Raw genomic sequence first — 15,598 nt, 5'->3', positions numbered from 1 at the left:
TTAGTATGTCTTTGAATAACTCCAGCCTCCCCGTGGCCGGGCGGTAAGGGATGCAGGCTGACTCCTGAGTCTGTGCCCCAGGATTCCAGGGAAAGGCTTCTGCCCGCGGGTCGACACGAGTCGGGGAGCGCAGAGCTTTTCCATAGTCTCATTAAACAGACATACAGACACGCACATGCAACGATATCAAGTCAGGTGAAGTATGAGCAATTTTAGATATATATTATTTACAGTCCCCACACGCAGTTTAACTCAGTTAACCCTCCGCATAAGATGTTATCTGGGAAAAACACCGAAGCTGTAAAGCAGCTGAACTGCATGAGAGAATCAGATGTTTACAAAGACAGTGGGAGGCGATTCAGTGGCTGATGGGTTGAATGTCTAGATCTAAACTTTTCATACATTCCTGAGCTTTGTAAGTACAGGATAAAATTTAGTCTTCCCTCCAGAAGAGTGACTATTTTTTTTTTTTTAGCAACTGTGAGATCTGAAATGGCAGCACTAAATAGAAATATGTCAGCTCGTGTTTTAATATTGGGGCTGAATCCTAAGATTACTTTTGGATTTCCATCGCGCATCTTTTAAGATCATATCCGCGTGAAGCATTTATCTTTTTCTCTTATCAGTTTTGACTTTAATTTAAAAACACGTGTCTGTCTGGAGAAAATAGCTAATGGGCCGTCCATTGTCCTTTTCCGTCACAGCAGAGCTCTCGGGACTGCTCTTCATCGGGGACGCGATCCTGCAGGTATACATGTTGCCATTGTTGTTTCATGCGCCCAAAACCTAGTCCGTCATCGGATGCCGCAGGAAACATTGCTTTTCCTTCATTGCAGATAAATGGAATCAATGTGAGAAAATGCAGACACGAGGAGGTGGTGAGTTTCCTTTGCTTTTTCCTTACATTGCGATTTCCCCCATTGTAAAGGGAGGTTCAGTACGTTGCTAACATGTGCCGAATTTTATTCATTAGAAAGATATGACATTGGTCCAATGTGCTGTCAGATCTTGATCTCTTAATTGGTGTTTTTGGTGTGTGCTTTGGTTGGTTGGTTGGTTGCGTTGTTTTTTTTTTCGTATTTGAAACAGATCAGGGAGTACTGCCCAGGATGAAATGTGCTTCAAAGGTCTGCTTAAGGAGGGTTATTTGCTATGTTGACCCTGTATTTTTATTAATGCCTACTGATTAATATCCGCTAAGTATATCTCTACATGAAATACAGCTCTGAATTTTTGCAAATATTTAAAAGCTTATAAACAATAAAATTTATGCCTGTAAAATCTCATACAGTAGCAGGTCAGTTGGATGATCATATAAAGACTGTTGTGTGTGTGTGAGAGAGAGACAGAGAGACAAAGACAGAGCCAGAGACAATTTAAAGGAGCTTAATTTCAAGGCAAACAGGTTTAACGCTGCAGATTGGTCATCGGTTTTTCCTGTGGTGTTTTGTTGGATTGGGGTAAACCTGCAGATCTGAAGCGCTGGCCTCCGACGCTCTAACCCAGTCAGTTCAGGTTGGACCAGGAGTTAGGATTTTAAACGGTCAGCCCAGGGGTCCATTGTTGGTGGCTTCTCAGCTACACTTTGGGAGAAGCTGGAAGGTTGAGAAGCTACCGTGGGAGATGGTGAGATGACATAAAAATTATGCAGAGAGGAACAGGACAAGGTAGGGACTTTGGGAAACATTTGTGGATATTTATTTTATACGTTAGGTTAAATATCGATTTTACTTTACTTTTTTTTCTCAAGTGGTTCCAGCTTTGGACATTATAAACTCTTTCAATTGGTTTTGGTGTCGCATTGAAATACTCCTTGTGATTTTTTTTAGTAACACTTTCTCCGTTTCCAGCACTGAAAGATTTTTCAGGCTCATCTTGTGTATTTCCTGCCAGCCCGAGAGTAGCCATTTCTCGGAGAGGCCCTGCTTCCCTTCACCAAGAATGCGCTAGAAACAACACTCCAGGGGCCGGGCGTGCTCAGGGCTCCTGCCTTCTGGGCCGCCTCAGCTTACAGAGCAGGAGATACACGTGCCTGTGAGCTTGTTCATGTGCACACATCGATCCCTACACACTTCTCTACGGGACCATCTTATACCTACAGTAAACTAAATATTAAGGGTATATGGCTGTCGCGAACAATCCGTTTCCTACTGATCATTCTAGGCCCCTCCCTTTGCTTATTTGTGACCTCTCACTCCAACAGATGGTTGTACCATCTGCCACGCGTGAGTTAATTGTTAGATCCAGGACACATGTCCAGCTCCTCGGGAGTGAGAGTGGCTTCCCTTTCATACAGTGAGCTGTGTGTTGACACTACCAGGTGATTAATAGGCGTATCGTGAATGAAACCTGGACATGCACAGCCCACCTCGAACTGGACTCCCCCTAGTCTAACGGCTTTCCCCGTCTCTTACGGATCCTGCCTCCTTATTTATTCCTGATTCTTTCCAAATATTTCCCCCAGCGTTTATATTCAACTGCCCAACAGCTCTCTTACCAACCTAAGAAGAAAGCTTTAGGTGTCAGCCCTTGGTCTACTGGCTTTTAAATACACCCTTACTTTTCCCACGAGGAACCGTGGGGTTACAGACGAATTAACAGAAATCTGGATCTGCACCTACCATTTTTGTAAACTTGCGTCTGAAAAATTCTTTGGACGCTACGCTGCTGGAAAACTGTGGAAAGAGAATTTAAGTAATGAAGTCTCCCTGCAGAGCTCACGTTTTCACAAGCACATGCCAATTCCATTAACTAGTATGGGGATGGTTTGGCTGTAACAACCCTTCTTCTGAAAATATAAAGGGAATTAAAGTTCTTGGCTTTTTCTTTTTTCTTCAGGGATGTTATATATCTTGGATGTTGAGGCACCGTCCTGCTTAGTCTGTCCTGATGTGAATGTCATCCGATGTCCACTGTCCAGCTGTGTTTTTAAGTGCTCTAAAGTTGTAGTATGTCGTGTGCAAACAGAAAAAATGCTCTCTCTCCGGTAGCATTTGGAATGGATTTCTTAGTGCCTGTCCTCTACCCTGTCCCCACTGGGGGTCATTCTTGGCTGCTTTCTTTTTCCTACCCAAGTTTCCTCCACCTTTTAAGTGTCTCTCGTGGTTCTTCTAGTCCCGCATCTGCAGGGAATTTGGATTCACATGGCGTATGATTTGTACGTCCCGGCTTTATTACAACTCACCGGAGACCTTTGCTGGGCCTTCGCACCGCCCCGTCTTGCGTCCAGCACCACTGTGCCTGGCCAGCGTCGCCCTCTTCTGTGTCCTTCACAGCGGGGTGGTTGTGGGTTTCTGCTGCTGCTGATCCCCGCATTGCCTCATTCCTCTGTTGAGCTTTTCTCCAAGTTCCCAGATTAAACCATCTGCTTGAAATGCCTACAGTAGTTTCTGTTGACTAGACCCTGATGATTACAGATGTTTATCTGTATTTCAAGTTTTCCTGGGACCTTAATGAAAGCTGTTGCAATTTTCATTGTAGAAGTTCCATACATGTTTGTTGATTAGAATAAATTGGGTGAGAAAATGTTATAAAAATAGATTAATTACTGACTATGGAGACCATAAAGCAGTAAGACCTTAGTCTAACCCAGGAAAGAACACCTCTGGCTAGAGCTACATGTCAAATAGCTTGAAATACAAAACTACTATTTTGTTTAAGTCATAGGAGTTAATATCATGAGCCCTTCAACATAACATGCTTTAGTGAGTCGCTCTCTTGCCTTCCCTCCTTCGTAGCGTTTCTCTGAAGCCCTTCCTTCGCGGCGTTGGAGTCAGGCTCTGTCCTGCGGCCACATCCTGCGGGGTTCGATGATTAGTTTGGAAAATGCCTAAGCATCCCTTCCCAGGGTCCCTCACCAGGCAGCCTCAGCAAGGAGGCTGCTTTGCTGCTGTTGCTGCTTTCCTTCACGGCAGCATCTGCCGCTGTTTCCTAGCCGTGGTCCCTGCCCCTGAGGGGCGACGGGCCCGTCCCAGCAGTGCCCGGTGCCCGGTGCCCAGCAGCAGCGCTGGCCCTGCGGGTTCAGACCCGCACGCCCTGCGCCTGAGGCGCCCTCGTTGCGTCTCCAGTGGCGCTGAGAGTGGCTGTGCAGCGGGACTACCTGGGGCGACTGCTGCCCGGGTTGCCGTGGGCACTGAGCCCTGATAGATGCGCAGCAAAGCTCCCTCCTGGTGTCACCAGCAAACAGGAGCTCGTCGCACTCAGCGCTTCGCACAGGGCGTCCGGCTCCTCTCCCTCCATCCCGCACGCGCTGCGTCCCGGAGGAAATGCTCGGGGCGTTACCGGCAGCCCCCCGCCAAGGCTGCTGTTATCTGAAAGCAGCCTCTGCCGGTCTGCGTGCCCTCGGCGAACCTTCTTCCAAACTCTCCACCTGGACAGAAACCATCTCAGGCGCCGTCCCGGGCGAGCGGCCTGTAGGCGGCACCCGTTTGCCCCTGACTCACGTGAGGAGGGGCCGCTGAAGTTCCTTTGTTACTGAGCCCCTGCTGCGAGGTCACGGCGGGTGCCCAAGATCCCAGATGTCCTCTGACAAAAAGCAGTTCCAGTGGGGAGGCTAACCTGGAAATAGGCTGGCCGGAGCTGCTTCGGACACGCTGGCGCTAACGCGGTTTCCCCTTTCCTGGCAGCTCCTCTGGAGGGGACCAGGGGCGGGAATGGGGCCCGAGGCGCCAGCCGGGCGCACAGAGAGCTTCCGAAGGGTGCTTGTGTGCGCATTTGTGCTTTTGGTTTGTCATCCAGGCGCCAGGTTGCAGGAGTGTCCTTAGGGACTTTGTTGGAATAGAAGCAGAGAAGTAGACTAGAGAGAAGTTCAGGAAGACAATAAGTTTATAATTTTGCTAACAGTCATCCTTATATATTTTCAGTAATTCCCATCTAAGTAAGATGGGGACATATATGGCTTCCAGAGAAAGTAAGTACATCTCATAAAGGACGTGCATGATGCGTAATTCCATCAACAGCTCACGGCTGCTGCAGTTGTCATCCCGCCAGCATTTTCTCGCCTGATAGATTTCTTCACGTATTTAGCAACATATAAGGCCCACTATTTACTCCCTACTCATTTAATATATTATATTGGGGACACTCATTTACTGTATTTTATTTGAGACATACACATCTACTATCAAGTATTTGAAATTACCAGACTCCCAAAGAAACTAGTGTTTTCCCATGGCAGTGCAGCTGTGTTTTTCCCTGTGCAAACCTCGGTCACCAAGGAAATGCGGGTACAGCCTGATCTGGTGGCCCCAACAATGATGCTAATGGTATCAGAGCACTTAAACTGTACTCAGTGAGCTTCACGGGGCTCAGGGGGCATTTAAAATTCAGAATAACATAAGTAAATTGACTTAAATAATAGGCTGAAATGACAGTATATGTCAGGAAACAGCACAAATAATTCTAAAATATTTACTTCTTAGGTCTGTGTTCTGCAAACATAGGACAATATGCATAAGCAGATATTTAGTGACTGCGAGCCGCAGCTGCAAATGTAATGTGGGTGTAATACTGTTTGTTTTTCAGATCTTGACAATTGATTTTACATGAGATAGTCTTATACAGAGTTCTGAAAAATAAGGGAAAGAGTTATGAGTTCCCTCTTTTCCTTCAAAATTCTTCTTAAATCTGTGCTCTCTGTACAACCCAGACGTTCATGTAGCTGTGGGTTTTCATATCACTTATTTAGAATAAATATGTGCATTAGCTATTTCAGTCCAATGTGATTACACAAAATAGTGTCGTCTGTATGAGGCTATTTTAAAAACCCTGGATTCCCTAGATAGACGTGGAGATGTTCGGTACCTCCCCACCCTGCCTCACAGATGGGGCCAAGGAGCCTTTCTCCCCGAAGCAGGCTTCTCTGGGCTGTAAACAGCTAGATAAGGAATGGAAAGACAGGGCTTTATTCACACATCCTAAGAAACCTGAGGGTTGGCTGCAGCCTTGAGAATGGGCAGAATTCACGCCCTTTATCGCTTATTTGAAATGTGAAGTCGGGGCTACAGGGGCAGAGGTCTAGGGGAAATCTCCATACTTTTTCTTCAACTTCGCTGTGAACTTAAAGCTTCTCTATAAAAATTAAGTGTTTAAAAATAAAAAAATATATATATAAGTTAGTACAACTAACCAACAGTTTCCCAGGGAGAAATTTAAAACTATGCACAGCCACAGAGAAGAATATATGTGTGTGTGTGTGTGTGTGTGTGTGTGTGTGTGTGTGTGTATAAAAAACAATCCCAAGCTACGAGTGTTCTCGACTACAAACCAAAGCAGTGGCGGATGGCTAAATTCCTCTTAAAATCTCAGAGTAGAGGGACTGGCCTCCAAGTAGAAAGAGAAACGGGCCAAAATTACGAAAAGAGTTTGTGAAGTTTTCCTTTTAACTGGTGAATGGAACGTAAGAATATTCAGTTCATGAACTGAGTAGTTAGTTGTGCCGTGGTTTAACGGAGCACGTTTATAAATACCTCCCTTCATCTGGGTTCCCGTCTCTGCTCTCACTGGTTGCCTTCTCTTACCCATCTCGGTCCCGTTGCTCATGTGCTCACCCAAGGCAGTAGCTGTGCTAACACTCTATCTGATTAAAATGCACAGCATTTGACTTGCATTATAAAATGTGAATGAAAATGAAAAAGACAGTTGGATTCATGGGTGCAGGCTTCTGATTGTGCAGGAAGATGACATTTATCATCATTCAGGAGGCAGAACCTGTAATTTCCAACCTGACAGTGTCAGGTGAATGAAATATGCATGCAAAGCATAGTAGGGACCCTGAAAAAAATTAACACAGTTATCTCCATCCTGTTCCCTGAAAAGAGGAACATTCCTGCATGAATTAAAAATGCCTGTCAAGGATCTGAAGGTGTGATTACTCAGAAAGATATCCATCATTGATCTTTTATTGGAAACACAACAAAATGATCTCTCCAGGGTGAAATTTTGTAACTTTTAAAAAGCTTTTAATTTTCTCCATTACACTTGTACAAAACTTCAAGAATGAAATACAAATGTAAAGTTTTGAATTCAAACTAGTTGCCTATTGTCCAGGTAACCAAACTAGTTAACCACCTCCACCCAGCCCCTGCCCCCCCCACCCCCCGGCTGTTACCACGATGTTGTCTGTGTCCATGTTCTTTCTTCACTAATTATTCTTAATTCTTCTCTTAGTTTATGTGATAAAGTTATTTATTTAAAATTTATTTAAAATTATAAATATACGTATGTTTTTTTCCAGGTATGTTTGCTTTAAATAAATCCTCAGCCTCTTGTATTTCTTTTAATATTCCTTACACCTATCTTGGAATAATTTTTTAAGAAATTACCATTATTTTAATTGGTAGGTTGAGACCTATTAATTCCATGATTTGGAAAATGTTGAGCTATCGATAATAATAGTGTTGATTATAATTCTAAGTTTTCAGGGAAAGGAAAATAAAACGTGTGATGGGGTAACAGGAAAATAATACCTGCTTTTTTCAAAGAGTTTGAATGAATTGGAGCCATTTTATTTACATAAAATTAGCACTCTGGCCAGCGGCTAGGGTCATTTATTTGTAGATCACCAAATGTTGCATAATATATGCTCGATAAATACGTTTCACATTAATAAGTGTAGTGGCACGAGCACTACATTGTTCCGTCAACTTCACGATCCTTCAGAGCCACCTAAGACAGACCAAGGAAACCTCGGGGTCTGTGGATGGAGATGGTGAGGGGAGTGGACAGGCCGCAGAGCCGAAGGGACAGGAGACCCCTGCTGACCCCGCGTCTGCGGTGTTAGGTCCCTTATGCCCCCGTCTCGGAAAATACCCTGGCCACCAGGGGAGCTGGGGTGGGAGGTCAGCACAGCGTCCCGAGACCCCCGAGGCGAGGCGGGCGGGCGGGCGGGCGCCGAGGCCTCACGTGCGGCGCTTCTCGGCTTGTCCTTCAGGTCCAGGTCCTCAGGAACGCGGGCGAGGACGTGACCCTGACCGTGGCCTTTCTGAGACGAGCGCCTGCCTTCCTCAAGCTGCCCCTGAACGAGGACTGCGCGTGTAAGCCCGGGCCTCGGCCCGCGCCGCTGCGGAGACCGCCCCTGGCGCTCAGGAGCAGTTTCCCTTCGAATTTGGGTTTCTGCCTGAGTACCAACATTTTAATCCTATGCAAAGGGAGCGCATCTTATTTCTAGTTCAGAATGTATTCATCACATGTAGTGATTTTCCCGTCTTTAATGGGAGAAGCATTGTTAATCTTAAAAAGAAGCGTCATCTCGCCCCAGCCGATGTGGCCCAGCGGCCAGAGGGTCGGCCCGCGGACCGATGCGGGTCAGGGCACGAACCTGGGTTGCAGGCCAGGGCGTGTCGGGAAGCAGCCAGTCGATGTTTCTCCCTCTAACCACTGAGCCGAACAAGCTGGGGCAGGCTTCAGTTTTTAGTTGCAGTTTTGCAAAAGTAGATAGTGCCAATAAGGGTACTTCCCATTATAGTATTTACCAAGAGCCCTTGTAAAGACAGAAAGCCTTTTTTTCCATCATGGAAAATTATGGTACCTAAAGGTAAGATTTGCCAGGAGGTTGACACATGACATGTAGAACTTGAATGACGAACAAAACCCTACACTGCTAAGTGTTACAAGTGTGGCTCACTTTGGATAATAAAATGAATACTACTTTTATAAGGTTGTTTATTTTCCTTAATAAAGCTTTAATTTTTCTGAAATCAAAGACCCAATATTTGCAGGTCTCTTTTCGGGCCCCAATAACTTTAGGCAATGAGCTTACTTGCAAAACTCTGACTTCGATATAAATGAAATAGAAATTTATTTTACTACCTGATTTCCTTGATATCGTTGGATATCATGAAATATAACACTGTAGAGTGCATTAGTCTAGAATGCCTTGGCATTCTCACCAGCGGGCTGTGGTGTTTCTGTTTCTCATAGGTGCCCCAAGCGACCAGAGTAGCGGCACCTCCTCTCCCCTCTGTGACAGTGGCTTACATCTCAACTATCACCCCAACAATACGGTAAGATCCCCGAAGCACGGTGCACATTAGTAAGGAGATTAACACAAAAAGCCCCCAAATATGTATATTTATAGTTTGCAAAAGCTGATACTGAATCTGGGTTGAAATCCTTGGCTGCTTCATCATTTGAGTATTATGACAAGCCAGGAAGGAAGGTATAACTCGGTCAGTTATTTTATTTACTTTTTAATTATTTATTAAACATGTCTTTACTGATTTCAGAGAGAGGAAGGGAGAGGGGGAGAGAGAGAGAAACATCAAGACGAGAGAGTCATCGATCGGCTGCCTCCTGCACGCCCCTGACCAGGGACTGAGCCCGCAACCTGGGCCTGCGCCCTGACCGGGAATCGAACCTCCTCGATCTCCTGGATCCTAGGTCGATGCTCAACCACTGAGCCACGCCTGGCCTGGCAGGTCAGTTATTTTTTTTAATGTCATTTTTCTCCTTTGAGGAGAAGTTATTGACTGTAGAACTAGCTGCTCAGGGGTGGGCCCCCTCAGCAGTGTGCTGGGTCCTGCGAGAGGTTTGGAGCCACGTGCTGTAGGGGCTTCATTACCAGCAGCTTGGTGGGACCTGGGACCCTCACAAGCCTTTGGTTAATTCTGGCCTGACCACAAAAGCCTCATCCGTTTATCCTACTGTGTCGCAAACAAGGATTGTTTCTTCCAGCGCCTTCATGCAGAAAAGGTGGGGGAGCAAGGCTGTAATGCATCCAAAACAGCTTTAGGGTTCTCTTTTGTAAGAGGAGCCTCGCCATAGCCTTATCTTTGCAAGTAGGCACCGTAGGGCACAGAGAGTTTCCATGACTTGCCGCTGGGTTAAAGGACTAGTCAGTTAGGAAATTGGGATTTTGAAACCAGGTGGTCTGATTCCAATTTGGAGCCTAAGCCTTCCTCACCCTGTTGCACTGCCACCCAGATGGCTCCTTGCCGACCATCTACAGCGTCGCACGTGAAGGCCAGGAGAGAGTAATATGAAGCCTATGTTTGGGTTTTTGCAACCGCCAGATAAGCACTGGAAGCAACTGCCTTGCATCTAAGGACAGGCGTCCCATGCTGGAGTGTTCACTGAATCGCCAGTAGGGTGCCTCTCACCCCTGAGTGTCCCCCTCCGAGTGTCCTAGACACTTCCAAGCACTTGGTAGATTTGTGTTTCACACTCGGTGACCATTAATGTAATAGTGCCGAGGAAAATGCAACCTTTAATCATAGCAAGGGCCATTTTCTTATTTCCTAAGCAATTTTAAATAAATGAATATCTGAAAGAAAAGGTTAAGAATAGACCAAGGGTTTTACCATGACGGCGAAAAGAGAACCTCTTTCTAACTTCATCCTTCAGAAATTACCCAACAGAGAAATCGGTATCAGCAGTTCCCTGGTCGAATTAAGCCTTGGCCCCTTGCAACCCACGACAACTTAGATGTCAACGTAATGCATGTGCTCGTGCCACAAAGAGAATTTAACAGGGAAGCACACGCAATGGTCGAAGCACAAATCAGCATCACGTGGAAAGCCCAAATTACATTCAAACCCGTCTCCTCTACACGCCAGGGAAAAAACGCAAACTTCTGGTGAAGCATAAAATACGTGTAATTTTAAATCAGTAGTGTTTTATTTAACATGACATTAAATACAAGAAAATATAAACATGTGATAAATATAAAGTTAAAATAATGGACACATTATTTGAGTAGTTTTTAAAAGTTGTTTTATTAGAAAATTTATTATACTATTTGCAAGTAATTGATAAATCACAAATAGTTACCTGTGGTTAGCAGATACTGAGACAATACTGGCTAATTGAATTAAGTACATCTTATTTTTATTTCTCACTTATGAGTTAGTTCACTGCCGTTACGGTGTCGCCCCTTCTTGTGCATGAATGCAGTTCTGTTGCACGTTTATTTTTTCCTTCCACCTCCCTCCGCATTTTTTACAGAATCCCATCAATAAAGACGTTAACAAGTATAATTTTGTTGTCAATGACTATGGGTTTCTTCTTGTCGCATCGTGTAAATACCTTTTGAGTATTTAGGGGGAAATGTATCCCCCAAATGAAAAGGATTTGTGACATAGAAACTCAAAACACAGGAAGAAAGGAAAAACCACTAGTGAATGTCGGTGCTCTTTTCAGGACACACTGTCGTGTTCGTCGTGGCCGGCGTCCCCGGGCCTGCGATGGGAAAAGCGGTGGTGTGACCTCAGGCTGATCCCTCTGCTTCATTCTCGGTTCTCTCAGTATGTGCCTGGCACGGATTTGAGTCGGTGAGTTCACGTCCCTGAGCTCTGATTTTCTGTTGATTGAAAGGGAGACCATTGGTGAAACTCTTCATACAGGGTGCCTTGTGGTTATTATTTTCAACATGTGATATCAAGTGATTTTTTTTTACACCATGTTTAATATTTGTGTTTTTTTACGTGACCTTTGAATTACAAATAAGAAGATGCATTGAAAATGTCAAGGGGAGATGACAGTAGCCACAATAATAAAGTCCTCTGTGTAATTTCCTGGTGACCTGGGAAAGAGTCCTAACATGTCTTAGATGTACTTCCACTTACGTAATATCTATTTTATCTGAATAGATAAATTTATCTGAATCTCAAGATGCTTTCTAGCGATTCAGAATGCCACGGTGCCTCAGTTTATCTTCAGTCTTCGTTTAGAAACAGGCGTGGAGGGCAGCGAGCGGGCCGGCGGGAGGCGGGTTTGCACCGACAGGCCTGCAGCGGGCCCCACCCGACCGCGGTGTTCTCCCCGCCCGCAGGCAGGACGCCTTCCAGGTGGTGGCCGTGGACGGCGTGTGCAGCGGGGTCCTCCGGTGCCTGTCCGCGGACGACTGTGCCGACTGGCTCCAGGCCATCGCGGCCAACATCTCCAGCCTCACCAAGCACAACGTGAGCAGTGAGCCGAGCACTCCGGCCGCGGGCGTGGCCTCAGGAAGTGCACACGTGCACGCACGCACACACGAGTGTGCAGCTTGACACAGCGATTTGGGGCTCCCCTAAGAAAGCCCGTCACGGAACATCACTTTACGCTGAGTAGCCTCACTTGGCAGTCCAAGAACGCTTCCCGCACACGGGGTTCCATCAGGAACCTGCTGAACGCCTGCGTTAGTTAAACAAGTGAAAACATACGTGTAGCATGTAACCTACATGCTGCCGTAAATAAAATGTATATAGGTGGGGGGGGGCGCATTCTGGGCTGAAACGATGCTCACTTTCAAGAGCGGTGCTGATTTTCCGTCCGTGACCTTCGGTTGCAGGTAGAAAGGTCTGGGCGGCTGGGGGCGGGGGGAGCGCGGGCTGGGGGCCGAGGGTCTCACCGGAGGCTGGGCTGCGAGGCTCCGCGGAGGCCCCGGTGGGGCCTGGCCACGCGCACCTAGGGCCCATCTCTGGTATCAGGAGCGGCTTCTCCCTTTCCCTTTTTCTACTCCCACCTTTTTCTTCCTTTCCCGTTCCTGTCTCTGTTCTCGCCATCTTACCGTTGCCACGATTGATGACTAAACTTGTCAGTCCTTCCTTCCCCTTACTTTTTGGGGAAGTTCAGTTTAACAAAATATATGAAACTGTTAACCTCACTTCATGGAGCATTGATGGGTAGTGTTTAAATGATTTAATCTTAATTTTTTAAAAACGACATTACATGTTATCCATGTCTTAATACTCGCCTCTTTCCACAACTCTTCTATGTCCTGTTGACCAAGAAAAATTCAAAAGCCAGGCAAAAGTAGGTAACTTCTTTACCAACTCATGAACTTGCAGAACTCTTCACGTAAACAGCTCCCCATGCCCAAATACCTGTGCGCAGATTTTGCTTTGAAATCTGAAAAAGACTGTGGCAAATATTTCTTAAAAATAAGGAAGCTGTCAGCCACGAAGCACAGTGAAGCTGTCGTAAGTGACCGTGCAGATGCCTCCCGAGCGGGTGTTTGAGGGGTTGCCTGGGAATGAGATTGGTGGCCCTGGGGCATGTACGTGGTCGACACCTTCTGGCACTGATGCCCAGCGCTTCCCCAGGGACTGTGCAGCTCACCCCCTTTGGTTGGCAGGCCTTTACTCACAGGTCACCTCAGCACTTGGTATGATGCCGTCCTTTAAATTTTTGGTTATTTGGTACGTGTGACATGTGTCTCATAATAAGGTCAGGCGATTTTTTTTTTCATGGTGCCTGAGTAGGTACCACTTACACAAAGCCTAACCCGGGACACCTCCGAACAAGCAGGCCTGGCCTGGGCATGTCTGTCCCGGGCAAGAATGACCCTGCGACACTCCATCTTCGTCAATCTGGTGGTGTCACCGTGTTAGAATTACAGGTGAAAACAAGAGGTATCAGGCTGACGGGAAACAATAGGACAGAGAAAAACCGGTGTTTCTCTGGGGACCCTGCCCCTTTCCCAGCCGCACCCCTCTGTCGGGTGCTCGGGGGTTAGAGAGGAGGGAAACACACCTCGCGAGAGCACCACCCTTCTGTTTCACTTCATGCTGTAATTAATGCCCCAAGTGAGCCAACATCTTGTATTTACTAGAAACAAATTTTAAAAGAATAGAATGTTGCCCTGGCCGGTGTGGCTCAGCGGTTGAGCCTCGACCGAGGATCCAGGAGGTCAGAGTCCGATTCCCAGTCAGGGCACAGGCCCGGGTTGTGGGCTTGATCCCCAGTCGGGGACGTGCAGGAGGCGGCCGATCAATGACTCTCTCATCATTGATGTTTCTCTCTCCCTCTCCTTTTCTCTCTCTGAAATAAATAATAATAATAATAAAAAGATTACGTATGAAATTTGAAAGAATTTTGATAGTAAAAATAATTTTTCTTTCATAATTGCTGTTTTATATGCAATGATTTTGCTGTGTCTATATATTTACTCACTAAAAATCGATTACCATAAAATTTAGGGAACCTTGTGTCACCTTACTTTCGTCGTTCTTACTTTTACTATTTATCATTGCAGATTAAAAAAATCAACAGGAACTTCCCTGTAAACCAGCAGGTAAGATGGAAAAATATTGGAAAGTCAAATTATATATGTCTTTCCTTTTATTTATTATAGAAGATGATCTTGATTGAATTTAATTATGTGGAAATAATTGGTACTATTATTAGCTACCTTCAGGAAAATACATAGTTCATTAGATTTCTTTCATATTATGTGATATATCTGTTTATCTACATATCGCATTAAAAGTAGTTTCAAAAAACTTTTATCTGCCTGGCCAGCGTGGCTCAGTGGTTGAGCGTCGACCCATGAACCTGGAGGTCACGGCTTGATTCCCAGTCAGGCCACATGCCCGGGTCGCAGGCCCGATCCCCAGTAGTGGGGGGGTGGGAGGCAGCCGATGTTTCTCTCTCCCATCATCGATGGTTCTATCTCTCTCTCTCTCTCCCTCCCCTTTCCTCTCTATCAGATGTAGGAAGAGATGTTCAAATTCACTATTGGGGAAATACGATATTGTTCTCACAGGCTTCCTTGCCTCTTTCCTCACTTCCTTCCCACGCGAGTGATCCCGCTCGGACACAAACCAGGCAGATCAGACTCTGCCTCTCCCCTGCCGAGGTCCTCTAATGACATAACCATCCTCAGAGAGGAGGCCAGAGTTCTCCCAGGGCCCGCAGGGCCGGCCCATGTGAGGTCGGGTCCTTTCTGACTCACGATCAACTCTCCTGTCTAAGTCACTTTCCTCTAACTATAGGGCCTCGCAACCCCCTCAAATAGTCCTGTTCAGCTCTTGCCTCACAGTCTTTGCCTTCGTTGGTCCCTCTGCTTTCATTTTTTCCCCCTAGATAGACACGTGGGGATTATCCGGTTCTGTGAAGCCTGCACTCAGATGTCCCTCCGTGAGACCTCACGCAACCACATCTAAATTTCAGACCCTTTGCAATATTTCCTATCTTCCCTTCCCTGTGCTTTTTTTTTTTTTTTTTAACTGTTTTCCTTGGGATGTCTTATTCTTTAATACAGCCTAGATTTTACTTTTTTTATTCTCAATCACTCCAAGTGGAATCTAAATTATATTATTGCATTGTACTTAATTCGCTGCTGTATCCGCAATGTTTATGACACAGGCTTGACTTAACTCCTGTCATTTCGTCTATGTGAGAAGGAAAAATGTCCAGGTTACCCATCATCTGAAAGCATTACCTTTACGCACAGAGAGCTTGGATGCCGTTATGTCTGAGATATCTCTTTGCCAGACAACAAAAATCTTCAGTTTTACTCTTCCACTGTGAGTCTAGATGGCCTACAATTATTTTAGCTGTCAGAGAGGAATCGATCTAAGATGAACAGTGCTTTTCAAATAGGACTGACGTGTGTTGCCAGAAAACAACCGTCCTATTTCCTATTAACACGCTTGGCCCCCGCTGCCAAGCCTACCTGCTTGTATGTGCTGACAGTGGTGTCTCTTTTTTCTCTCCCGATGGCCACTCTCCAATATACCCTGGCACAGTCCCAGGCTGCTTAATTTCCATGTCTTCAAAAAGGCCTTTCTAGCCAACCCATGTGGTGACAAATCAGAGTAATTGCCACAGTCCCCGGTTTGAGGGGCTTTGGGCCATTGCAGTAATTGCTGGCTCAGCCGTGGTTTTCAGGGAAGCAGCT

The 15,598-nt window shown here is 45.9% G+C and overlaps 1 protein-coding gene across 5 annotated transcripts in view; it reads left to right on the top strand.

Moving 5' to 3' along the window:
- The window catches only part of SNTG1 (syntrophin gamma 1), a 48,480-nt gene that overhangs the window by 22,527 nt on the left and 10,355 nt on the right, over nucleotides 1-15,598 (top strand). For 4 of the 5 annotated variants that reach the window (XM_081116322.1, XM_081116324.1, XM_081116321.1 and 1 more), the window contains exons 6-12: nucleotides 705-748; nucleotides 837-878; nucleotides 7,931-8,033; nucleotides 8,920-9,002; nucleotides 11,137-11,267; nucleotides 11,768-11,897; nucleotides 13,952-13,990. In XM_081116322.1, the coding sequence (XP_080972448.1) occupies nucleotides 705-748; nucleotides 837-878; nucleotides 7,931-8,033; nucleotides 8,920-9,002; nucleotides 11,137-11,267; nucleotides 11,768-11,897; nucleotides 13,952-13,990 (572 nt within the window). The remainder of the gene's footprint in view (nucleotides 1-704; nucleotides 749-836; nucleotides 879-7,930; nucleotides 8,034-8,919; nucleotides 9,003-11,136; nucleotides 11,268-11,767; nucleotides 11,898-13,951; nucleotides 13,991-15,598) is intronic. The other variant, XM_081116323.1, reaches the window with a different exon arrangement.

This window comes from Miniopterus schreibersii (genome assembly GCF_964146895.1).
Source record: "Miniopterus schreibersii genome assembly, chromosome: 17".
Taxonomy (NCBI): Eukaryota; Metazoa; Chordata; class Mammalia; order Chiroptera; family Miniopteridae; genus Miniopterus; species Miniopterus schreibersii.
This window is presented reverse-complemented; position numbering and strand designations above follow the sequence as displayed.